Consider the following 25,143-nt stretch of genomic DNA (forward strand, 5'->3'; position numbering starts at 1 on the left):
CTCAAAGGGCTCTGCCCTTTCTCCCCTGCTATCCCATCGGAACAGCCTTCAAATCCCTCCCACGACCCGCTGCCTCTGGCACAATTCCTTCGTCTTCAGATTCTCCTCCAGAAGTGAGGCACCTGCAGTCGGGGAGTCTAATGAGGCCCTTTGGTCTGCTAGGCTGTTTGTGCCAAGCCACACAGATCTGTCCATCATCCGGTGTCAGGTACAGGAACAGGTTTGGTGCTGCAGCTTCAAACACAGCACCAAATGCAAGCCGCGACGGAACAATCCCTTGGGAGACGCAGGTTAAATGCGGCACTGTTTGAATTTGATACTTTTCGCTACTGTGCTGCTTCCAAAAGCAGTGCAACAGAAATGTACCAAATCCAAAAGCGAAAGCTCCCAATTCTTCCTTTGCAGTTGTGGCTTAAATTCAAGTTGTGGCTGTACAAGGATCAGGAGCTAAGCAAACTCCCAATTCAAACAGTCTTGCCCGCCTGGAGCAAGAGTCCTGCAGAAGATTGACACCTTCCAGCTCTGGCAAGATCCATTTCCTCACCCCTGCCCTACGGTGCCAAAACCCAAGCAAATTTAACTGTAATGAAACACCTGTCCTGTCCGTCCCCCGTCTAGCCATGCTGCGGTCTGCCTCCCTCATCTTTCTACTGTATTCCTTGTGTTGAAGTCCACATTGTGACCTCCTGCACACTTCTACTTTGTTAAATGCCACACGCCATACACGCCTGTAAAAGTGCAAAACTCGCAGAACTGTTGCCAATCCCAGGCAAATAATGTCAGTTGCCAGGGCCTGTTAATAACCTGGGTGCCATGTTCTAGGCCAGGCAAGAGGAGGTTCTGACCTTCCAAATATTGTTGGATCCAAACTCCCATCAGCCCCAGTCAGGATGGTCCATTAAATGGTCTGGGATGATGGGAGCTGGAGTCTTAAAAACCTCTAAAGGGCTGCAGGTTCCTCAACCAGGCTCTGAATGAACCACAGTTCCTGAAGGCAGCCCCTCTTTCTAGCCTCAGACAATTGGTGCCTTATATCTTCTTCCCACAAGGAAATACCAGAACATCATCACACTCAAGACAGACACTGCCTGTGCGGCAATACCAAGGAACATTGAAAGTAAGCTGCCCACCACCAAGGCATTTGGGCTTGTAGAATCACAGAGCTGCAGAGTTGGAAGGGAGGGTCAACTAGTTCAACCCCCTAAAGAGCTAAACTCTGCAAATTCACAATGAAAAGAATAAGCCATTCACTCAAAACCTTACAGGGTGATTACTGGAACCAAGTTATGTAGAGGGGTAGTTCAGATTTAGCTTCCAAATTGTGGTTTGTAATTAGGTGCCCAGCCTAGAGCTCAGACACTCTGTCCTTCCTTTTGGGTGTGGCAGTTCCCCTTCTCATTTCCTGGTTTGAGATAAACCATAGGTTTGTTTTGTTCAAATGGGCAAGCTATAGTTAAACATTCTTTTGCAAACAAGGACTGGTTATCAGGACCAAACCCTGGTTTCCAAAGCAAGTTGAGGTTCGAATGGTAAACAATGGTTAGTGTCCAATCAGGGTAGGAGTGACCTACACACAACCCAGAGGCTGCACTCACAACTGAGCCACCTCAGATTGTTTCAGCCCCTGCCCTGTTTCCTTCCTGTCTGCTGGCTAACACTGTGGGTGTTGTCTTTGACCTGTCAAGTTCTAAAAGGCTTTTGAGTAGTGCTGGCATTCTCCTTTATTGGAGGCTGGCCAGCTCTGAGCATCTGCTGGAACCCAGAATCACAGAATAGAAGAGTTGGAAGGGACCCTGAGGGTTGTCTAGTCCAACCCCTCGCAATGCAGGATTCTCAACTAAAGCATCCATGAGAGATGGACATCCAGCCTCTGCTCAGAAACCTCCAAGTAAGGAGAACCCACCAGCTTCCAAGGCAGTCTGCTCCACTGTCGGAACAGCTCTTACTTTCAGAAAGTTCTTCCTGGTGTTTCGATCTCAGATCCTCGGCTGCAGAGAAGGAGAAAACAAGCTTGCTCCATCCTCCTCCATGACAGCCTTTTAGATATCTGGAGGTATTTATAGGCACTGTGGTGCTGAAACAGCAGCTGGCCTTACCTGCTGCCCCGCCGCTGAGGCGGCACAGTTGTGCTCCAAAGCCACCTTGCCCGTTCCGACTCCTCACACTTGGCGTGGAGAGTGGCAAAGGCTGAGTCAGACAGATCCTCTATCTGGAAGAGAAATCATGTGAGGTTAGCACTGAGATAGTCTCCAAAGCTTCTCTGGTTTCAATGAAGGAGGCTGTACAAAACACCACCTGGCACACCATAAAGGTGTCCAGGCACAGCAGCTGTTCTCTGCTCTTCCACCCTTAATTTTCTATCCATGAGCAGCTGGAAGGGACAGTTCAGACAATCCCACTAGTTTCTGTGAGCACACATTTGAGGCAAGAGAAGTTGGGCGAGGGCTCATTTGTTCCCATTCAAAACTCACTTTGCCCATGCAACAAGCCCCACAGTTTGATCAGGAAACAGTCATACACAGCAAGACCCAATTTTCGGAGGTGATGAGCTTTGCTGCAGCAGAAAGACCCTCCTCCAGTTCTCAAAACTGATTTAGGTCTCTCAGGTGTGCTTTTTATCCATATCCTGGCAGTGAGAGGCTGGAACGGCCTTCTTGCAAAGAACATCAGTATTCTACCTGGGACGGTACTTATGTAGGGCAAGGAGCACAATAAGTCTTAATTTATTTAATTTGGAATGAAAGAAAGAATGAATGATGCCCCGCTCTGCTCAGTTATTCCACATACCAAACCCAAACTTCAGAAAGCTGCTGTTTTCAATTGTCAGACAACTTTTGGAAATGAAACAAAATTTTGATCCAAAGAAGGTCACATTCCATATATGAAATGTCTTTACAACATACGTCCTTGTTCGCTTATGTTGCAGGATACAGGGAACGGGGGACGGAGAGAAGAACATTTAAAATGTTTTGGGCTCCAATATTTCTCTGCGCCCGGAGGCTCTCCCCTTCCCTGGTATTTGGTGCCTTCCCATTTTTCTCTTTTAAAATATTGTATTGTGTTAATTCATTTGGATTGTTGGTTTTTATTTTGGCAAAGAGCAGAATGCAGTGGCGAAATCAGAATAAATGAGGGGGCAATTTTATTTTTTTGCCGTAGACAAAAGGTATGTCCTCACTGCATGAATATTCTCAAACACTTCTTCATGAAGAAGAGAAACCTGGGAGGCATTGGGCTTTATCTTATTCCTTCCCTACAACAGGAGATAAGATTTTCCTTCATCTTCTCCAGGAATCGGACTGTACATGCAAGGAATTGGAAGACAAGAGGCTGAGTTCCTAAAGTAACTGAAACGACAAAATGCCATCACATGGTTTTTAAAAACCAGCTGCTATTCAGTAAAGAAAGCCTGCATGACACAGGCCTCACATGAGTAGACCTAGAAGAGGTCAGATATCCTGAAGAATGTTCAGTTTCTTAGGATGAGGTTAAATATGCACCACCTGGGGGCAAAATCCTGCACGTGGGTAACTTTCCAACCATAAAACGATCACGTCATCTGCCAAACACAGTGTCATTGCATTAAGCAATGAATGCCTAAGCTGAAGGCTACGAGAGCTGCGCTGCCTGTTCAGTTCCTTCCAGACTCTACAAAGGCATATTAAATAAATCACACTGTAGGTTTTGCGACTACATAAAAAGCCACTTCAAGGATGGCAGTCGAAGATTGAGGCAAGGCTGCTTTCTCCTTGCAAGAAGGCATTGTTTGCCAACCCGCCAGTATTCACTGCATGCAGCATTGTTTTCATTCTGCTGCAGTTCATCTTTCGAAACAGTTACTTGTCTCGCTCTCTGCTGTGGTGAAATTTATGTAGTTTATTACGTACGTTGCACTGTCATTATGTTACTCCACCCCGTTCATTTCAGTGCAAAGAACACAAGGCAAACCAGGAGGGTGGGGAGGCAAGGCAAGTCAGACTAAACTGGCGGCTATGTAATTGGACTTTACCTAGTACTTCCGCCGAAAATGCACCAGCCACCACAGAGGAGGTACAACTCGGCCTTATGTTCATATCAATGGAGCGAATGTCTAAGGCAGGTGCTCCCCCTTTGCAGTGGATATTCGAAACTGAGAGACACACCGGTACTGAGCCGCCCAAGAAGAGAGCTCTGACTTAGGAGGAGCACTGTGTGCCTCAAGTGCTCGCTTTATGACAGAAAGGCACCCACAGGACAGGTTTTGCCATGCTCCTTTGGTGGAAACTGCTTACACGGAATGCGGCCCTGGCCACAGAAGCTCCAGAGGGGCCTATTTATTTTATTACTTTATTTTGGTTAATCTATAACCAGTCTTTCATTAAAACCAATCCTAGAGTGGAATACAATAGGAAAATATGTAACACATAATGAAATATTGTGGGGGTGGGGAGGGAGAGAGAATCAACTGCACAGAGGCCAACGAGGAGAACCATTTGGATTACCTCTTCGTTGTCTTCATCGGGGTTCACCTTCAGGCCACCGATATCCACCACACGCCAGCTGCAACACAGGTCAGCAGAGAAGTCAGTCAACCGGAGAATGGGTGGCCATCCTCAATGCTCTGGGCACTTTGTACAGCCAGGCAAGAAATATGGGGCTTTTTGGGACCACCGTCAATGTCCCCCCCTTTCTCACAATGGGGAAAACCTAACTTTTGCACACTTGTGTCCTTGTGGGTCTAGGGCCCTCCCCTCCTGTGACCTGGAGGAGAGCAAGAGGGAAACGGCGTCCCTGCGCATACCTCGGCGTGAGGATTTCTTTGTACTGCAGTTTCTCTACGCGGGTTGTTGCAGCCACAGACATAGGGATGACAATGTTGTTAATATCGAAAGAGCTTTCGCCTCTTCTTCTCCGCGGCTGCTGCTGCTGCAAAACACAAAAAGAAAAATGCTCAGGGAAGGGGGAAGAGGAAGAGGAGGAAGCACTTCCAAGAGCAGGGAGCTGCACGAAGCAAGTAAGGCGATGCCCCCTTTTCGGTGTTAACTCTGCCTAGTGATGACGCACAGCCACATGGCTGCCCAAAGAGATGGAGTCTTGTCCCTCACCAAAAACACTCCAGGGTGGTTTGTTTTGTGCCACCAACCTTCAAACCAAGCCCCAGAGGCCATTTCCCTGTCAAGCTCATTCTATGGAGATTGCGCATCTTCTCATTTCCTTATTTAGTATACCTTCATCCAGGGAAGTTGGGATGCTGCCTTTAGATACCCACACACTCAAGTCTTCTCCACAATGGAGAATTATGTTGCCACTTGTGCGTTTCTCTCTCCCCAACTCAAGTTCAGGCGCCCATGCTTGTGAATCTGTTTTACCCAACTGCAAGGATCCTAGGATCAATTGGTTTAAATATTCGAGGGGTGGGGAATGAGAGGTCATTAAGAGTCAGCAACCCCGGAAAGCTCAGAGCTCCTGATTCCTGCCTTTTCTCACCCCAGTGTATGTCACCCTGTGAGGCAATAGCACAGCTGCCATCGCTGCCAGCCCAAGAAATTCACAGCCACAAAATGACCCAGGAGGAAGGGGATTTGGTCGGAATACATTGGAATTCCTTGCATGTGCAGAAAGCATTAACAGCCCTGCAGTGATTTCTGAAAGCTGACCGACTAAGGCAGCAGAGTGGCGCCTTACTACACTTGGAAGAGCGAGCATGTAGCAGAAGGAAGGTGGGTGGAGGAGGGAGTAGATGCTTTGCACTACCTCTCAAGCAAAGACAATCCCATGGGAAGGATTACCTGTTAACACAGAGAGAATTATCACACCCTTTCCAATCTCTAGAATTCTTTTTGCCTGTCTCATAGCAGTGTGCACAGGACATTATCAAATTTCTGGGGGTGTTTGAGAATAAATTCTGCCAGCAGAAGGCATGGGGAATCTTTGGCTCTCCAACTCCCAAGGCCAAGACTATCAGTCATGTTAGCTGCCTGAAGCGAGAGACCAAGAACATCTGAACTGGTTCCCCATCCATGACTGAGAGAGACAGAGAGGGGGATAATTGATTTGGGGGAGGGAAGCCTTTTTGGCCTCCCCTCTGAACTTTCTGATTGGGTACCTGCCAGGCACAGGGCCACGCCCATTTCAGTCTTTCTGAACAACTAAAGCGCAGAGATGCAACCAAGCCTGAACACCGTGCGCTTCTAAAAATGCCTACCCTCCTCCAAGCACAAGTCGCCCTCTCCTTGAATCCCAACATTTGTGAATGTTCTCCGACACGTCTTCCTGAATATCCATAGCAACAAAGGGCTTTTTAGGTATTCAGCACATCTCACCCTCGCCAGCTTTATGCATTATCTTAGCAGCACATGCCTTGCACACCTGGGGGTGCCGCTTCTTCCCCGAGACACCACCGTGAGCTTCAAAAAACATTTTCCGTGCACTAATGTGTGCTTTTTAAAAAAAAAAAAGCAAGAAAAAATATCTTTTTTTACAGCAAAGGCATATAGGGAGGCATTCCTGGCAGCTTCCCCACAGCTCCCACTCTTCCCTAGCTTCATTCCTAAACATCTTTCCAAAGTACTGGCATGGCTTGCTGTGTGTGCCCCCTTTGCACTTCAGCTGTTTTTCAGGGGGGTTGACCAGGATTCCAAGACCCCACCACCACCACCACCGCCCCACGCGCAGAATTTCAAGACCTGTTCTGTTGCCGCTGGGTTATTTTATCCTCTTCACTTAAGAGCTGAGAATCTACAGCTTTTCCTCCTTCCCTGTCCCTAAAGACACGGGGCAGACCGCAGTCTGTTCGGATCTTATCTCAGAATCGCAACAATCCAAGGAGTGGTTATCTTGCCCAAAAGCCATCTAGAAAAAGGGTCATGGCTATACCAGGAAACTAGAACCCAAGTCTTTGTAGATTTTTTTTTTTAAAAAAACCTTCCACATTTGTACCCAAGCCCTTGGGATGGGACAGATTATAGACAAGCAAAACCAAACAAAAACAAATAGCTGTCGCAATTTACCATCGTCTCAGTGCTCTCCTTCCCACCCTCAGTGTGAAAAAAGGTGGATGAAACCTGAATACAAACATCTACTGTTGTTAAAACTACCCTTTAATCACAAGATGATTGAGGCGAGGTGATTAGTTGGGAGGGGTGCTGCTGCATAATCTAGGGTATTTAACTGGCCTCATTACAGCCCTGTAATGTAGGAGAGTAGGATTGTTACACACAGAGAAATCCTGGCACTGATTGGCTTAAGCCAAAGTCACTGGATGTACATCAGTGGGCCCCTCTGTTATTTAGGCACCTGAAAGGCCCAATGAAGTATGAAGTAGTAAGAGCCAATCAGGGAGGAGGTACAAACTTCTCAATGGGTTCAGTAGCCTCCCTCTTGTATCTCTTTTTAATCCCCTCTCCTCATTTTTTTTTTAAGGGGTGGTATAAAATCCCAAATAGCATGATCATGTGGCAACATGTGAAATGGAAGACTCTGCTCTTCTTACTGAATGAGTTAGAATGAACAAATTTATTTAATACCTCTGGCTTATTTAGATGTTTACATCTTGGCCTTCCTCGAGGGCCTTGTTTTTAGTACTGGATTTGTTTTGTTTTTTTAACAGTTCAACAGATACTGAGGTTTCCTTGCATGAAGTTCTTCTGCTCTTAGTCCAACAGGATCAACTTCCCATTCTCCTGTGCGGCTGCCTCAAGGCACAAGCACCTCCCTCGTGGATAGAGTAGCAACGGCACATCCAAAAACCCTTTGAAAAGGGGGCGCCCTCCCCTCATTCGTGAGCCCAAGCCTCACCAGTCTTAGAACCCCACCCCCTTTGCTAAAGTGCCTTCCATCGTCTGCTGCAGACTCAACACCATTTCTTGAACACAGCCTATGCCTATTCTGTCGCACTTATCAACTTCACTCCGGAAACTGATGCCTGAGCAACCAGACTGACTTGGCCCAACAGCTGGCCCCAGGCTCCAAAACCTAAGTGGAAGACTGAACCTCAGGCCTACCCCTCGTAAGAGTAAGGAGTTCAAGCAGGGAGAACCACAAAACCCACCTTTCATGTGAAATGGCACAAAAGCTTAGCTCCCATGCCATACAAGCAGGGAATGTGTCCATTTCTCTCTATGAAGATGTTGCTGAACTACAACATCCTTGATCACTGACCGTGTTGGCTGGGTCTGATGGGAGTTGGAAGTCTAGTAGCACTGGGAGGGACACTCATCCCCCAACCCCTGGGGCCCTGCTGCAGCTCAGCCAGAAAGCCAGCCAAGAAATTGCAACTGAAACAGCACATACTACTTCCCTGTTTACCCTGACTCAGGCTTCCCTCCCCTTCCTTTGTCAATTCCTCTCTGTCAAATTCAGCTGGAAGGTTCTTTGGGGCAGGCACCTCTCCTCTTACACCAGGCATAGGCAGACTCGGCCCTCCTTGGGGACTACAACTCCCATCATCCCTGACCACTGGTCCTGTTAGCTGGGGGTGATGGGAGTTGTAGTCCCAAAACATCTGGAGGGCCGAGTTTGCCTATGCCTGTCTTACAATCTGCAAAGTGCATTGCTTAGTGAAGGGGCAAGTATCACAATGATGACCACAAGGCTTTGCTTTAATGCACTATGATGGGGGGGGGGGGCTTCCTGGGAGGTACTTACAGATGCACTGGAGGCTCCCAGCGAGCTCGTGCTGGCGGAAGGGATGGAGTTTTCCGAGGAGGTGGACAGCTGCCGCACAATGGGGCTGTGGGCCGCGGAGGCCATGTTGCTGGAGAGGTAGCTCGGGCCTCCGATATCTGCATGGTGCTTCAATACTGCGCGGGAAGGAAGCACAAAGAGAGGAGGAGGAGAGGAGGAGGTGAATCAAACAGTGCCTATTATCATCACCATCATTGCAAAGCTTTGCAGCAACCTGTAATCAAGCAATCCGTACCAAAAGGAACCAGAGAGCACACTAGAGAGAAAAAGAGAAGAAACTCATTGGGCAGGACTTACTTCCCTGAAGGAGGAAGTTTTAATGACTTCCTCCTTTTTTAAAAAAAAAAAGTGCACAAGAAGACAGACTGCAGCATCTGACACTATGTGCCCCCTTTAATTCCCCAGAAGCAGCAAGCACCCTTCTCCGAAGCTGGAGGGGAGGACGAGAACAGGAATGCGAAACCCAAGCTCTCCCCGGAAAGACCTGGCTGTGGCCAGCCTACCTTCGCTTCTCTCGGAGGAGCTGTCCCGCAATCGCTTTTTCTCATGAACTGGAGTCAGGATAAGCGAGCGCTCTGGCGCTCTCTCGGCCTTGGGGGCAGCCCTTAGATCGCCTAAGGGCTGCCTGTGTGCCTTGTCTGGCTCGGTTTTGTGATGCGAGCAAGCTGAGGAGTGGAACAGAAAGAGAGCCATGAAAACGCCCTGCTTTCACCTCTCTCTCCTGGCCCGCAGGGCGCAGCCGACACACACACACAAAAAGAGGCGGGCGGGTGCCCTGCTGCACAGCTCCAGACAAGACCCCAGGAGCTCACACCAAGCATTGCAGCTGGAAGAGGACAGGAGGCGCTCTTTGCAGAAATTCCCCCCAAGCCAACAGCTGAGTGACGACCCAAACAGGTCTATTCTTTCCCCGTGATACAGTCTAGTTTGTCTTGCGGGCACAGTGCAAACGCAGCTGCACTACTCATAGCTGCCTGTCTCGACCAGTTCAAGGGAAGAAAGAGAGGCAGGGTGCTTTTCAGCCAGCGTGTTCGGTGTGGCTGCAGTGCTGGAGGAGCAGAAGGGTGGGTGGGCAGAGGGGAAGGTGAGCATCCACTGAAAGAAAAGGAGATTTGCAAGCCTAGCTACACAGTGCAGACCAATGTCCTTAGACACACCCAAGCCTTACAATGGCTTTGAAAGGCCCAGCAGCTTCCATTCTTGAGAGCTCATTTGTGGCCCACATTTTTGGAACTGTTTACTAACAGATGCAGGAGAACTTGAGGCCCTCCCATTTGTTGCAGAACTCCAGCACCTGCCACCCCCAGCCAGCACGGCTTATGGGCCGGGATGATGGGAGTCAGGAGTCCAGCATCATTCGGACTCCATCCCCAGGTCTACCAGATGTATTCGTTAGTGGGTCTGGAAAGGCAGTCGCAGTTGGCATTGCATGACCATAGCAAAACATTCTGGCAAATCAAGAACAGGGCTGTGCATTCTCCTTGATTTTAAGCAATGACCTACCTTTTCAACTGAATCACCTATGCACAACGCTCAGACGGAATCCTCCAAACAAAAAGGGTGGAAGGGATATGCACACACTCTGTCCTGGTACACTCAGGGGCATGCAGCCATGACTTAATCATCATTGTGGCGTATGAAAGATCAAGGGTGTGTGTGAGCATGTGCAAAGCCACTTTCCCATTGGCCAACCATGACCAGCACACCCAGACTCCAGCACACATGTGGGGTTCGGGCGAAGGTTGTTCCAGGTCAGGCAGCTCAAGACCAAGCACACCCTCAAAGACCTGCTCTGCTCCTATCCTCTGTGGAGAGGGGGGAAAGCTCCTGGTAGAACATAGGCTCTGTCTGCTGAAGGTATCCAATGCTTCCTATTGCCATTTAAAAGGAGCAGAATGAAGGCCTCTGCTTGAAAGCTGTGGCAAGTTAGAATATGCAAAGGATCAGATCAGGAATGAGGAACCTGCAACATTCCAAGTGCATCTGGACTACAACTCCCATCATCCCTGACTGCAAGTCAAACGAGCTAGAGCTAATGGGAGCTGGGAATCCAACACCTGGAGGGCCACAAATTCCCCACTCTTAGCGCAAGTGGAATAACCATTTGGCTCAGAATGAAGAGAGGCCCTTGCATCTTTTGAGACGTGCCATTTCTTTCCAATCACCTTCCACTGTGCCATGTGGCTCTTCAAGAACTGCTGCATTTTTAATCTCTTCGGCGCTTCATAAACTTGACCGTGGTTACCTTCTCAGCCACCCTGTCATCTTCCTAGCAACCCACTGAGGTTAAACTCCCTGTTCCTTACTGAGGGCCAGGGGCTTCCACAGGGCCAGGCAAGGGAGCCCATAGCAGGCAATGGGACTGGAAACCAAACGGCAAAAGTTGAAAGCTTCTCTGTCCCAGGGACTGCAACTCTATGCTTTGTTGTCCCATGGCCTTAGTGCTGACTGCACACCTGAAAAAGTCTTTTAAAGTTGGTATTTAATATTTAAAAATTGTATTCTGAAGTCTCTTCTCTACAGCTGTACTGCATTGCAAAATGCGTTATCAACCTTAAAAAACAACCACATACTAAGGCTACACAGCCAGCCTCTAGTAAAGCTTATGTGAAACTGGACACATTGCTAGAGGCGGATTACTGAGAAAGAGAGATTTTTTTGGGGGGTGGGGGAGGCCTGCCTTGGAATTATGTCCTCTAATCTGGAAGACCAGCCTTAATTCAGAGATGTGGGGAGCCTGCCTGCTGATTGTTTAGGGAAAGGGAAAGTAGTTTGCACATGCTCAAAGACACTCCTTCGTTTTCTATTTCACACATTCCCAGGCTGCCCATGAAAACCAGTTCCAAGGCAAAGCCCTGGGTTCACACGAAGCCATGCACGCAGCTCACTCTGCTGAGGGACACAAGCAGGACCCATTTGGGTAGTTCTTGCCAACGCAGATCAATCAACAAGAGGACACTTACTGGCTGCAGCTAAGAAGGTGTTAACCAGCTTGTGGCGGTCCTTGCGCACAGAGTCAGGTAAACTGGTGGGAGGCATGGAGGGCCGATGCTTCAGCGTGAGCCTTTTGGGAGGCTTGATCTTCTCGCAGGGCTTGTTCTGCAGCTCGGATTTCAACATGCTCTGGAAATGCAAGCTCATTGGTACATCTGCGGGAGAAAACAAGAGGGGAAGGCATTGCTACATGCTTGCATGTAATAAAAGGTATCCTTGTTGAATGTCGAAGAGATCACAAATCACAGTCGTAGGTTAGGGAGGGACCCTGAGCATCATCTAGTCCAACCCCCTGCAATGCAGGCATCTCAACACGTGGTCCCCCATCCAATCTGAAACCACACCAGACCCTGCTTAGCTTTGCAAAAGTGCTAGCGATTTTTTTTATCACAGAAGCATCATCACGTACATTTGGTGGCTCACAGGAGACTGTAAAAAGAACTAGTAGTGCACACGGCTTCCAAAAAGTGGAACAGGTTAACTTCATGCCATCTCAATGCTACCACCACTCCCTATAGAGATAACATTTCTGCCCTGGCCAGAGGCAGCTTGAAATTCCTTCAAATAAGAGAACACCAGACTGCTCAAAAGAAAACCACGAACATGTTAATGGAGAAGAGCAGGGGTAAACAGGATCATGGGTCTCTCACTGGCTGTGTCAGGAAGGGGCGCACGCTGCCTCAATCTAAAGACGGCCCCAATTTAAAGCTTCTGTGTGTTCCGTGGGTGCCAAAAATGATCCCTTCCAAGTTCTGCACCAAGCAATCAAGATTAAGGGCGCTTGTAGAGTTCATGTGCAAAACCTATGCTGCTTCCAGCATACAGTGAGCCATGGGGAGTGCACATATGGAAGATGGAGGGAAAAGTAAGCTGGGTATGGGAAATAGGCTACGGGAGAATAAGGCAGTGTCTGTAGCAGCCAGCTCCCTCCCTCTGTTTGCAGACAACCAGTATTGCCCCTGCACTTCCCAAAAGCCAGAAGTAAGCAAAAAAATAAATAAATTAAAGAATCCAACAATCTGTACATCACACTTAATCACAGTCATCTCAAAGAGGCGTAATGGAACTAAAACAGTAACTTCATAATTCAATTAAAAAGGCCTGCTTGAAAAATAAAAAGGGCTGCTTCAGACTCAACCAGATGCAGAACTTCAGTTCACTCGAAAATCAAAACATTGAAAGTAAAGTGGAAAAGTGACATTTCAGGATACAAGTTGGGGTTCAAGAACAAGAAGGGGAGTTTGCAGTGCCTGCTGAGCTACCAACTTCTACCTCTTAAGACGCTCACAAAGGGCTTGGTCCATATTAGACACTGACAGTCCCCCTTTTATCTTCTGTATTATCTGCAGAAGGTATCTGACTGACGTGACCTGCAGCAGCCAGATTTACAACTGTGGCTTCACTCCAATGCTATGCCAACTATATTGGCTACCTTTCATATTTTCTGGGCCTAATTCAAGGTACCAGCTCATAATCTATACAGCCTGCATCAGCCTTCACAAACTCAGTGCTCTTCAAATGTTTTGGTTCTTCAAGTGGGCTGTCGGATAAGGGATGCTGCACTGCTTTCATTTATGATTGTTTGTATATTTCATGTGATTTTATTGCTACATGTTTTTTGTTGCTGTGCTTGTAAGTTCTGGGCAAGAAGCAAATGGCAAGTGTGTGTGTGTGTGTGTGTGTGTGTCTCGTCAAAACTTGCCCTACTTCTGGCTAGGAGGCAGAGCGCATGCCTAGAGTAGTGGCTCTCAGAGCACAAGGAAGGCCTCTCTAGTCTCAAATTCCTCTATGATTTCCATCCCACAATCTGTTTCATATGGTAAGGAGCAACAGGAGCGCTAAGCCAGACAATGAGATCACTCACCAGCTGATAGGGGCAATGATCTCAAATGCTTGAGACATGTGGCCATCTTACGGTGCCACTGAGTGATGCTCTATCCCTGTGTTGCTACTGCTTCAATCTGCTTGCACCCTGCAGATGCTGACGGACTCCAACTCACATCAGCCCCAGTCAGCATGGTCTAGAATGATGGGAGCTATAGTCCAAAAACACCTGCTGGCTACCCCTGCTCCTAAGTGAGTAGGAATGACTGCTGCAAGCTGAATTTACTTATTTTGGAAGGAGTTGTGTCATAAGACAGTTTTTCAACCCCTCTGACCCTTGATACAGGGAGCCTGATGGAGGACCCCTGTATATATCTGCATAGATACCATGAAATACAAAGAAAGGGAATTTCATAGATTCATAGAATTGTAGTGTTGGAAGGGACCCTGAGGGTCATCCATTCCAACCCCCTGCAATGCAGGAATATGCAGTTGGCCCATTCAGGGATCAAACCTGCAATCTCAGTGTTACCAGCACCACGCTCTAACCAACTGAGCTATCCAGGCTTTCCAAGTAGCACGCAGTCCCTCCTCAGAGAAGGCTGAAGCAGAGGCTGCTAGTCTGGCACAGAGGTCAAGGGCAGAGGCTTAAGGGAGAAAGGCCAGTTGGGCAACGAGACAGCAGGTGAAGAAAGGGCGCGAGTTGGAGATATTAATAGAAAGACGCTTAGGTGCCAGGATGAAGGGGGGGGGGGGAGAGAAACCACACAGAGCAAGTGTATCCATAACAAGCTGGCAATTACGGCTGTGTGCTGAGAAACAAGGGGAGGGGGCAAGATGCAAGCTGTTGGATATACAGGTATCCAAGGGTTTTGCACTGCGGGGGTGCAAGGATTTTATGAATAGGTACAAGCAAGCGCATTGCTGATTAAGTCAAGTAATTCTCTCTGATCTGCCAAGCCCAGCTGAAAACGCAACCGTCCAAGTTTACTCTTCCTCAAGCTCCCTGCTGCACTGCCAGCCAGCGGCTGAATGCGCCAAAACGGCATCGTGACCTGCCGACAGAGGGAGAGAAAGGGAGAACAGACAAGTTCCTCTCTATCTAGCCAAGTGCTTCTGAGCAGCAGCAGCAGCAGCAGGTCTCCCCAGGGCCCGCAGAGGGCGCTCTCCTAGCAGTTTTCAAAGCCCTGATTAACATCCCCTCTCACCAAGGTTGTTATGATGTTATTACGTCATCTGGAAATTTCCAGTCGGATACCAATTCGTCCAGACGAGGGCAGAACCTCTGACGAACCGACTCGTACGGTGGGGCGGGAGAGCCCAGCGGAGGGAAGAGGGAAACAAGACGCCTACTTTGCCTAACTGTTCAAATGATACCTACGGCTGCTCCAGCAGAGCATGCATGCCATGCAGCGAAGAAGCCATCAGCAAACTAGGTCAGGAATGCCCGGAAATCGGTGCCAAAGCAGCTCAGCACCGCGGGAGAGCCAAAATCACAAATGCCATTCCCCGGGCCTCTCCCATCCAAAAAAATAAAGGGGGGTTGTGCTCTGCAACCCAGGTGGGCTGCGTGCCTATCTGTTGGCTCAAAAGGACAGGCACAAAAACACACAGACAAACAAACCCGTGACCCACTATCATCCATGGCACATCTCAGCTTCCACTTTCAAGGGATCACAATACCAGGCAGAGCCAGCCAACCTCTTCTGGATATACAAAATGAATGCTTCTCTTGCAACCTGGATAGAGTTTCCCAAATTAAGCTGGAAGGAGGGCGAATTGGGGGGTAATCCCAATGTCGTCCTCTTTCCCCACTACCAACATTTAAATATGGCGCCCTTTTAACTGCACGTGGCTTGCTTACCGTCTGGGAATGAAAGAACCGGGTGGATGCAGGAGTCCAGCTGAGAGAGGCGCTCCATCAAGGGGGCTTCGTACTGGATTTCCGGAGGCACTGAGCTCCGAGTGCCACAGAGGGCGCACAGCGGGTTCACGTCGCAGCTGCACCGCCCCATGCTGTTGCGATGGACCTGGGCACAAGACGGGGACGGGGGGAGACGGTCGTTTTTATTTCATTTGTTATGCTTGTATCCCACCTGTCCTCCATTTGAAACCCCCCACCCCCCCGTTTCATCCTTGTGAGGTAGGCCAGCTAGTCGCTTCAAAGCCAAGCGGGGATTTGAACCCAGGTCTCTCGGGTCCTAGGCCAACGTTCTTAACCACTGTGCCACACTGGCTATTGGAATGTTTTCAGAAACAAGAGAGCCAAGCACCTGCTCATTTCATGCTCAGCACACACCCCAGATTATCCCTTAAGAGATGGCAGGGCCTAATCCAATCTCATCAATTCTGGTAAACTAAATTCATCAATTTCATCTCCAGGCACACTTTGGGCTTAGGAGACTCTCAAACTTTAAGGCAGGGCACCCTGGACCGCTGCTCTTTGCCTCTGTGAAGGACACCGAAGCCAGTTTAACCTGTCTAGTGAGTGATTCTAATTAAAGAACCATTGTTATGCAAGAGTATAGGAGGCTGTGTGAGAGGCTGCAACTCCAGACTACTTCACCACCACCAATCCTTAACTGGGGCAGGAGGATTGCTTCTCCTAAATCTCCATGACAACACCATGGACCCATATTAACAACTTTTCAAAGGTTTAACCTTTTCTTGTTTTGTTAACAGTCCTTGTGTTTGTTAACAGTCCTTGAACATTTCTTGTGTTTGTTAACAGTCCTTGAAAATACAGTACTTTCTCAAGGTAGCATAGACCATCTGATCAAATCAGTTTACAACATGTAACAAAGCCTTATTAAAATAGCAATACAAGAATGAAAGCAGAAAATAAGAAAGTCCTGGTTTTTATGCTCTTGTGGAAAGCCACCTTCACTCATTTCCTAGCATCAGGGAGCGAATAAAGGCAGGCATGAAGCATGCAGTCTCTATCTGGAGAAACAGTGAAAATTAGAGGGGACCCATAAAATCAGTATAGGTCAGGAAATATGGTTTCAATATAGCTCCTTGTCCCGCTTTGCTGTAATGAGCAAACATAGAAAGCAGCACATACACGTGAGATCTGTTTAAAGTAGCAGTATTTGCAGAGTTCTTAAAATTCAAGGTGGGGTGCTTTTTTAAAAATAATCTGGATAAACTTGGTACTGAATTTTTTTTTTATTTTTAGACATAGCCAAGGGAGCGGAAAGCCCCTCCTTGCCCATTTGACCAGTCATCAGGCCAAGACAGCAAAGGGCACTCTCTCCATTCCCATCCACCCACACCCTGCACCTAAGAAGGAAAAGCAATGAATGAGGAGGCCTTATCAGAGTCTCACTGCCACCACCAAGTTTGACAACCTTTGCTTTATCTGCGCATCACAGCGGCCCGGAGCACATACTTCACAGCGAGATGGATACCGATATCAAAATGCAACATGGGCAAATTCTCGCATGGATCCATCCTGCATTCTTTTTTTGCTTCCTGCTGTCGTTCCTCTCCCCTGCCACCCCAAATCACCAAAACCAGATTCCCGCCGCCAAGTGAAAGACAAGAGGCGACACACCCATCTTTTTCCACACTGACCTTTTTGGAGAGTGGCACCAGGCTGCTGGGTCGAACAAGCCGCCTCTTCTTGCAGCTGAGGACAGGGCGAGTGCGGGCTGCTACACAGGTTCCATCAGCCACTGAAGAAGCCACGTTTAGCCTCTGCTTTTTGCGCAACAACTCATCGGCGTCTGAGCTGTCTCCCTGAGCGTGCTCTGTCAAGCCTGGCTGTAGACTGCCCAAGAAGGGGGAAAAGCAGAGTGTTAGGTGTCTCTACCGCTTAACCACAACCCCACGATGAGTGAAACGTTTCCAAATCCCTGTTGTTTTAAAACAGAAAGCAAATCCAAGTAATGAGGAACTGAGACCCAGAATTTAATGTCCTAGGATAATATTCTGCTCTTGGCAAGCTAAGGTTCTCCAGCTCTGTCAGAAACGCAGGAAGGAGTCTCTTGCCAAGGCAGAGCACTGGGTCTCCCTAGCTCAACACTGCCCACCCCAGCCTTCCCCAACCTGGTGCCCGGCAGGTGGTACTGGGACTACAACTCCCACCAGCCCCAGTTAGCATGGCCACTAGTCAGGGTTTATGGGAATTGTAGTCCAAAAAAAGCACCTGGCGAGCACAAGATTGATAAAGGCTGGCCTACTAGGGTATGTTGAATTTTTCAACTTTCAAATTCCCCCAATGAGGGGTGCTAAAAAGTTGTAACATGACTTGGGAATTCAAAATGTATTTTTGTTAAAACAATATAATTTAGTTTTGCTTGGTAGGTAAAATGTGTGTAAAACTGCACAGAAATCATTAAAAATGATTGCCAAGAACTTGAAGTTATATTTGTTGTTGCTAACGACGACAACATAGCATTCTGTTTTCCAAAAGCAGTTTATGTGCTTCTTCATTGAGCATAGACTTACCAAGCTAAATGTTATCTGATCACAAAAAATAAAAGCAGATTTGAATTCCTCACACCCAAAAACATATTTGAAGACACTTCACTGAATAAAATTTGCAAGAATTAAGTTTCACCCCCTAAAATGACACTCCCTGCTGGCCTTCACTGACAGGCAGCAGATCTTCAGCCATTCACTGACAGGCAGCAGATCTTCAGCCATTTCACAGCTTTACCTGGAGATGCTGGAGCCTCAACAATGTGGGTTTTGCATGCAAAATATGCCCTCTGCCACTTAGACATGACCCTTCCCTTTGCCTCCCCTCTCCCACCTGCCCTTCCCACCTTCAACCTCTTGCTCTTTCCTCTGCAGAAGCCCACACTTCTCTCGCACACCCCTGCTGTGCTCCTCTTTCCCGCTATAGCTTTGCCCCTCCTTGAGTAAAAGCTGTGCCTGGGGCAGCACTGTCCTCTTTCACAACAGAATCTTTCTCTCTCCCCCTCCCCAACTCCCTTCCATGCCAATCTTCCTCTCTAAGCCCTTAAGAATACCCTGGCTCCATTTGCTTGTCTCCAAAGTATTATACCTGGCCTGTATAGCATTTCTAAGAAAGGTATGAACTGGCACTGAACAAAAGCTGTAAACGTGGGCTGTGTTAATGTTTCTAGGAAAAGTACAGACTGGTGCTGGGAACAAATGCTATAAACTGTTCTATTTGGACCGTGCAACGTTTCTCGGAAAGGTATAAACCGGTGCGGAATAAATGCTATACACTTCAGGAAGATTTTGACTCACACACAAGCTGCAGTACATCAGGAGGCAAATTCATAACCAAGGATGCCCACTGAGGAGCATAAATGTTAGAGCATATATTATCATCTCAATTCCCCACCTCCCTTTGGGGTGGAGGGATGCACTCTGCAAGAGCCTTACGTGTTAATAACTCCATTGACCGGTCTCGGCACTCCACAAGTTTTGGCAGGTAGGGACTCTGGGGTATTGCCAACGGATGAACAAAGATTCTCTGACGAATGGGAGAGGCATGTGCCCTATGGGTAGAGAAGGAAGGGGGGGGGAGGAAATGTGTCAAAAGTTGTACAATTCCAAAATAGCCAACATATCGTTTTTCTCCTGGTTCTCTTGACATGCCATGGCAGCAAAAATCACCCAGAGTTATTTGGCATTTAGATTATTGTCTTTGCAACTTCTGCATTTCTGCCTCTTAAACAACACAGAACATAACAGGCTGGAACACGGGCTGGCGACTTCAAAGCCCCACTGACTCAGGGATGCCCAAGAAGAATTTCCTTCAACCTTTACAAATGCTCTTAAAAAGAGAAGGTTTTCTTTGGAACAAAAGGCAGCAAGGCAGGTTTGCCTGTTTTCAATGTCTAGCTTTCTATTATTCATCATGTGATCAGTCGCTTTCTTACAGAAGGTGCCTTGCACAGCTGAGGACATCTCAGAAGGTATCAATGCACACATCCCATGACATATTGCAACCCACCCTGCAATTTCCTAGGAAAAAAATGTAACCCCCTTGAAGCTGATCCTGAGATTGCACATCTCAGCATAGAAGTAAAAGTGTGTTACTTTTCCTTTTATTTTCACACATTTTAAAAGATTCTTACGTAGGTAACAAGCACAAAGAATTTAAACCAGAGCTGGGGAACTTCCCTCCAGATATTGCTGGACATCACCTCTGACATTTGGCTAGGCTGATGAAAGCAGGTCCAACACCATATAGAGAACCACAGGTTAAAAAAGGGTCAACAAGTCAACTCTGTATAAAGCAGCTCCTTATCCCTTTATATAGCTGTATTGCAGGCAGTAGTCCTCCAATTACTGGTGTGTGTGTGTGTGTATTAAGGGCAGGGGGGCCCTTAATGAAATCCACCCTCCCAACTTATAATTTTTAGCTGAAGCATGCCTCCCCCTTAGACTCCTAAAACAGCAGACTGTGGGGTTGGGGGTGGCCCCTATCACCCGGTAATGTGAACATGAGTTGCTAGCCAGGGATCTCAGAGGCATTTCAAGGGCCGGCCCACGTTTCTCCAGAGTGGAGAGCGGCACTGTCAGATTAAGAAAACTGTATATTACATCCAGCTCCACTGCCAAATACAGTCTGCAGTCTGCCCTGCATTTGTACTTAGCATTCTGTATTATTGTGCGAATGACAACCTGCATGTTAATGGCCTGCGATCAGAAGCACACAATTAGCAACACCCCTTTGCCAATCACTGCTGTCCGCTCTAAGGAAAGAGGTGGACGGTTACCATCCTACAAACTGCCTGGGCAAATGTAGCTGAGAGGTCCTATCATAGCACCTGCCACCTTTTCCCAGTCTAGGAAATAAAAAGCCGCCTTGTACTGGAGCCAAAATGTGGGTATATAAAAAAAATATTTTTATCTGCTCCGATTAGGGAATGAACCTGGGGCCTGTATGCATGCCAAGCACATGCTCTCCCCACTGGACTATGGGCCATGCCACACACATCAGAGTGCTCCCCTCCTCCCCCTTACAATAAGTTCAGAGAGCGTAATTGTCACAGCATTTGCTTGCTTGCAAGTGCTATGAACTCCTATGCAGAATGGCTGGGAAGGTCTTGGGTTCCTGGGTCATTCACGTGCTTAAATGAAAGCACCTAGGAATCTTGACATTTCCGTCTGAAGACTGAACTGAAACACCTCTTGCATCTCTGAATCTGGGTCAGACTAGGCCTGGCTAAGAGCAAGTTTGGAGCATGCTGAAGAACTCTTGAGCCAACAGCTGAAAAGGTGGGATACAATTTCCCTGCCCATTCCTGGCACCACATTGGTCCTATAAATGTGCTTCTGGCTCCAAGAGTTCGCTGCTTCTTTCTTGTCAATTGCACTGCCATTTAAACTGCCTAGTTACACTAACACTGTAGATGGTTCTATCTACTGTTATATACCACTGGCTCTGCTGTGAACGTAAATATGGTTTTTAATGACCTCGTTTTTGCAGGAAGGAGAAACAGAAATTCTAAAACATTAAAACAAACAAATAGTTGAAAACTGCCTCTGGCCCTGTGATGCAGTAAAATGTAACGCTGAGCTCACAATCATGCACAAATCCTGGGAAATGTGTGTGTCCAACTTCTTGTTGACACTGCGCAGCCACAAGTGGAAAGTATGAGTCACAGAAACACAGCCATTCACGCCCACTTGGAAATGGGTTATTATTCACTTGTTCGGAGCCATAAAATTCCAGAAAAGAGGAAGCTTTAGGGGATGGGGTGGAGAACCTCTGGCCCAGCAGTCAAGTGCAGCCCTACAGGCCCTCAGGCCTTCTGCTTCTCAGCTGGCTCTACTTTGCTGCTTTCAATGAGTCGTTCCGCCTGACTGGAATGTGTCCTTAATGCCTCTTGATTAACTAGATCAGTGTTTTCCAAACCTGGGACTGCAGCTGTTTTTGGACTACAATTCCCATCATCCCTAACCACTGGTCCTGGCTAGCTAGGGATAATGGGAGTTGTAGTCCAAAAACAGCCAGAGACCCAAGTTTGGGAAACCCTGAACTAGATGGAGAATAGAGAGGGGTGCTTGGTTATCTGAGCAGAAACTGGCCTACTACTGTATGAAGGTAATATTTGCTGCTCTGCCTCTAGCATCACACCCCCCCCCCAGGTTGCTCGGAAGGGAATGTGACCCCTGGACTGAAAAAGGTTCTTGATCCTTGCTTAAGGAAATGTTCCTACTCCTTGGAAAAGCTGGTTTCAGTCAACAATCTAACAGTGGGCAACGAAAGAAAAACGGAGACGGAACTTCCACAAAACATCAATGAAATTCTCAGGGCAGGTCTACCATCTGCACTACCTACAGAGTCTGAAGAAGGGGTGGGCCAGCCTGTGGTTGGACTCCAGCCCCACAGGTCCCAGCCAGCATGGCCCAATGACAGGGATTGTGGAAGTTGTAGTTTAGCAACATATGGAAGGCCACAGCTTCCACAACCCTGGTTTTAAGAGGAAGGGGAAAATCATATCTGAAACTGAGAGTCTATTAGTGAATCCTGGAGATTTCTGGATTTTCTGATGTGCTTTGGGTTTGTTAGCTTTTGAACTTCCCTTCAAAACCTTCCCTGGAATTTCTTTTGCCTATGCCTTCAAAATCCCCATAAATATGTACTGGTCTTTCCCACATTTTGCAAGCAGTGAACGTATTCTGCATATGGAAATAGCTTCCGTGCAGAGATCTGTGGATAGGGAGAAGGCACTGAACAAGGAGCAGCAGACAGGGCAAAGTCACCTGGGAACATGCATGGAACCCAGTGGCTTCATGCTTCTCCCCATGTTGGAAGTCTGTGCTGCTCTGGGCTCAGCAAACTTGTACAGTGGTACCGCGGGTTAAGGACTTAATTCATTCTGGAGGTCTCCTCTTAACCTGAAACTGTTCTTAACCTGAAGCACCACTTTAGCTAATGGAGCCTCCCACTGCTGCACAATTTCTGTTCTCATCCTGAAGCAAAGTTCTTAACCTGAGGTAATATTTCTGGGTTAGTGGAGCGTATGTAACCTGAAGCGTATGTAAACCGAGGTACCACTGTACCTGCAAAATTTTGGCTGCTCCTGCAGTTCTCTATATAGATACGCAAAGTATGCATATTGGTATTTTCCTGAATGCTGGGTCAAAAACAACAGAGAAGGAGATAGACAGACAGACAGACAGACACACACCCTACAGCCAAAGCCTGCCTACTTCTGTTTCTCTGCGTGCAGGATAGTTTTTCCCCCTGCACAGTGTACAAACAAAGGATCTGTTAAAAGCAAAGAGAATGACTGAAGTAGACAGAGCAATATAATGCTAGCAGAGGAACAGGGGACTGGAAGGAGCAAGAGCCTGGCCAGCTCTTATAGCACCTTCAGCACTTACCAGTCTGTCAATCCCGGGCTCCGGCTTGACGTCAGCACTAAGAGTGTGGGATGAGTCACCTAATAAAGGGTCAGAGGGAGGTGCCTCACCAAGGAGTATCAGGCCCTGAAAGAGACAGGGAAGAGCAATTCAGTGGCATCTTTCTCAGGCAGCTTCTCCTTCACACAACTCCCAAGAAATTTCTTCTTTCCCCTTTCAGTTTATCTGCAAAGCTTCTCAAGAGACATCAGTTCCTCCACTTTCTCCTACCAGTCAACAGTTCTTGCACCAATTTGTGCCTAAATGATGGAGAGCTTAAGGGATGAGAGCGAGGGAAGGAAAGCATCAAGGTGGGGTTTTTGTTTTGTTTAAGTTAGCTTAATGCTCCCAGAACAAGATTCTCCTTTTCATTCTCCTTTATTGTTCCGACAGATGCTCTTTGTGATGCCTACAACAGCTGATGAAAAGGCAGCTTATGTAACACAGCCTTTGCTTTCCGTTGTTTATCCAAAGTCAGCAGATTTGTCTCTCCAATAAGAAACCTTGACTTTCCTTTTTGGGATGGAGAACTTCAGGGACAGGAGCAAAGTGGAATTGACATCTACACATCTTTTAAATCTGGATCTTCCATAAGACTTAGGACTTAAGCCTACATAGAGCTAAGATAGCGTCCAAGGCGTATGGTTCCCTTGAAGCTTCTGCAGTGGCAGCCAAGGGAGAACTAAGCAAGGCGGCAGGAGCCACACCCCCTTTGTGTGTGTATTTCCCCAAATGAGGCTCTGTGCCAGGACAGAACCTATAGGCATGCGAGTCCATAGAGAGGGCAAAAGAAGAGTTATATTATTATTCTACATTCCAGATTCCCAAACTACTGACAAGTATCAAAGAATGTTCCTCTTTCAACAGCCTCCAAAAAAATTGTAAACTTATTTAAATGCTAGCAATTTAGAACCAGATGCATAACCAATAGAAATATGCTCAGTTGACATCATTATTTTTCTGGAGGCCACAGCCCCGCCGTTGGTTTTTTCTTTCTTTCTTTCTTAAACTACCGTGTCTTCACTGTAGAATGCATAAACCCTTTCATAATATATCATACTATGACTATATCTGGGTCCTCACCAACTCACTCACACAGGGCATAAAACAACAAGCAGGAAGTAGAAACTGGGTGCCCAGGGACTCCAATTATTATAAAATTTGAATGTGGGACACTTTCACAGCTCCTGCTAAAGGCTCATGACTTGTAAGTTTACCTTACAATAGCAGGTGGCATTCTCGCAGAGAACAACTCAAGCCACATGTTGGGCTGATTTGGGAGTCTCTTCTTCATAAACTTGAGTCAGCTTTAAATTAGGGGAGGTATACAATAGGCAGGTAGGGATATATGAGCCCTTGCAGAATGCAAGTTGTGCTTGCTAGGACATACTTGTTTTAAAGGGACCTTTCATTTCAGGTTAAGAATCTCAGCCAGCATCCGAGAACAACACACACACACACACACACACACACACACACACACACACACAGAAAACTAGGCAATGCCTTTTATTTGGGCCATGTGTTTACAAATAAAATAGGCAAGCTCTTCAGTTACACAGATCTATTCTCTTCCAACAAAAACAACGGGCATTATCATTTCTGGAGCACTTGCTGCGTGCAACGTTATCTACAGCTCATATTCCACTAATCCTGCAACCCTAAAACGCAAGCCTCATTAGGGTTTGCCACTTTCAGGGCTGGTCAGGTTTTTCAAGCTTAATTAATGGGCCCTCATCTTTGAGACATCTCTGGGACATGGGTTAAGGACTTGACAATCAGAAGGTCGGCGGTTTGAATCCGCGCGAAGGGGTGAGCTCCCGTTGTTGGGTCCCTGCTCCTGCCAACCTAGCAGTTCAAAAGCACGTCAAAGTGCAAGTAGATAAATAGGTACCGCTCCGGCGGGAAGGTAAACGGCGTTTCCGTGCGCTGCTCTGGTTCGCTAGAAGCAGCTTAGTCATGCTGGCCACATGACCCGGAAGCTGTACACCGACTCCCTCAGCCAATAAAGCTAGATGAGCGCCGCAACCCCAGAGTCAGTCACGACTGGACCTAACGGTCAGGGTTCCCTTTACCTTTTTATCTCTGAGACAGCCACGTAAACCTTGTCACTGTCACCCCACTACCCATTTGCTTGGCTTCCACCCAACTGGACTCAATCTACACATCCACGTACAGTGGTACCTTTGGTTGCGAATGGGATCTGTTCCGGAGTCCCGTTCGCAACATGAGCATAAGGCAACCCATGTCTGCGCATGACGTCATTTTGCGCGCCTGCACATGCGGCGAAACCTGGAACTAACCCTTTCTGGTACTTCCGGG

General features: G+C 47.5%; 1 protein-coding gene across 5 annotated transcripts in view; it reads right to left on the reverse strand.

Annotated features, from left to right (window-relative positions):
• KANSL1 (KAT8 regulatory NSL complex subunit 1) overlaps nucleotides 1–25,143 on the reverse strand; it is a 137,716-nt gene that overhangs the window by 3,947 nt on the left and 108,626 nt on the right. For 3 of the 5 annotated variants that reach the window (XM_028703109.2, XM_077917252.1, XM_028703108.2), the window contains exons 4-13: nucleotides 22,804–22,908; nucleotides 18,844–18,959; nucleotides 17,059–17,254; nucleotides 15,347–15,512; nucleotides 11,628–11,813; nucleotides 9,168–9,329; nucleotides 8,626–8,780; nucleotides 4,781–4,905; nucleotides 4,482–4,539; nucleotides 2,097–2,209 (exon numbers count right to left, since the gene is read on the reverse strand). In XM_028703109.2, coding sequence (XP_028558942.2) covers nucleotides 2,097–2,209; nucleotides 4,482–4,539; nucleotides 4,781–4,905; nucleotides 8,626–8,780; nucleotides 9,168–9,329; nucleotides 11,628–11,813; nucleotides 15,347–15,512; nucleotides 17,059–17,254; nucleotides 18,844–18,959; nucleotides 22,804–22,908 — 1,382 coding nt within the window. The remainder of the gene's footprint in view (nucleotides 1–2,096; nucleotides 2,210–4,481; nucleotides 4,540–4,780; nucleotides 4,906–8,625; nucleotides 8,781–9,167; nucleotides 9,330–11,627; nucleotides 11,814–15,346; nucleotides 15,513–17,058; nucleotides 17,255–18,843; nucleotides 18,960–22,803; nucleotides 22,909–25,143) is intronic. The other 2 variants (XM_028703111.2, XM_028703112.2) reach the window with 2 other exon arrangements.

This window comes from Podarcis muralis, chromosome 13, assembly GCF_964188315.1.
Source record: "Podarcis muralis chromosome 13, rPodMur119.hap1.1, whole genome shotgun sequence".
NCBI lineage: Eukaryota > Metazoa > Chordata > Lepidosauria > Squamata > Lacertidae > Podarcis > Podarcis muralis.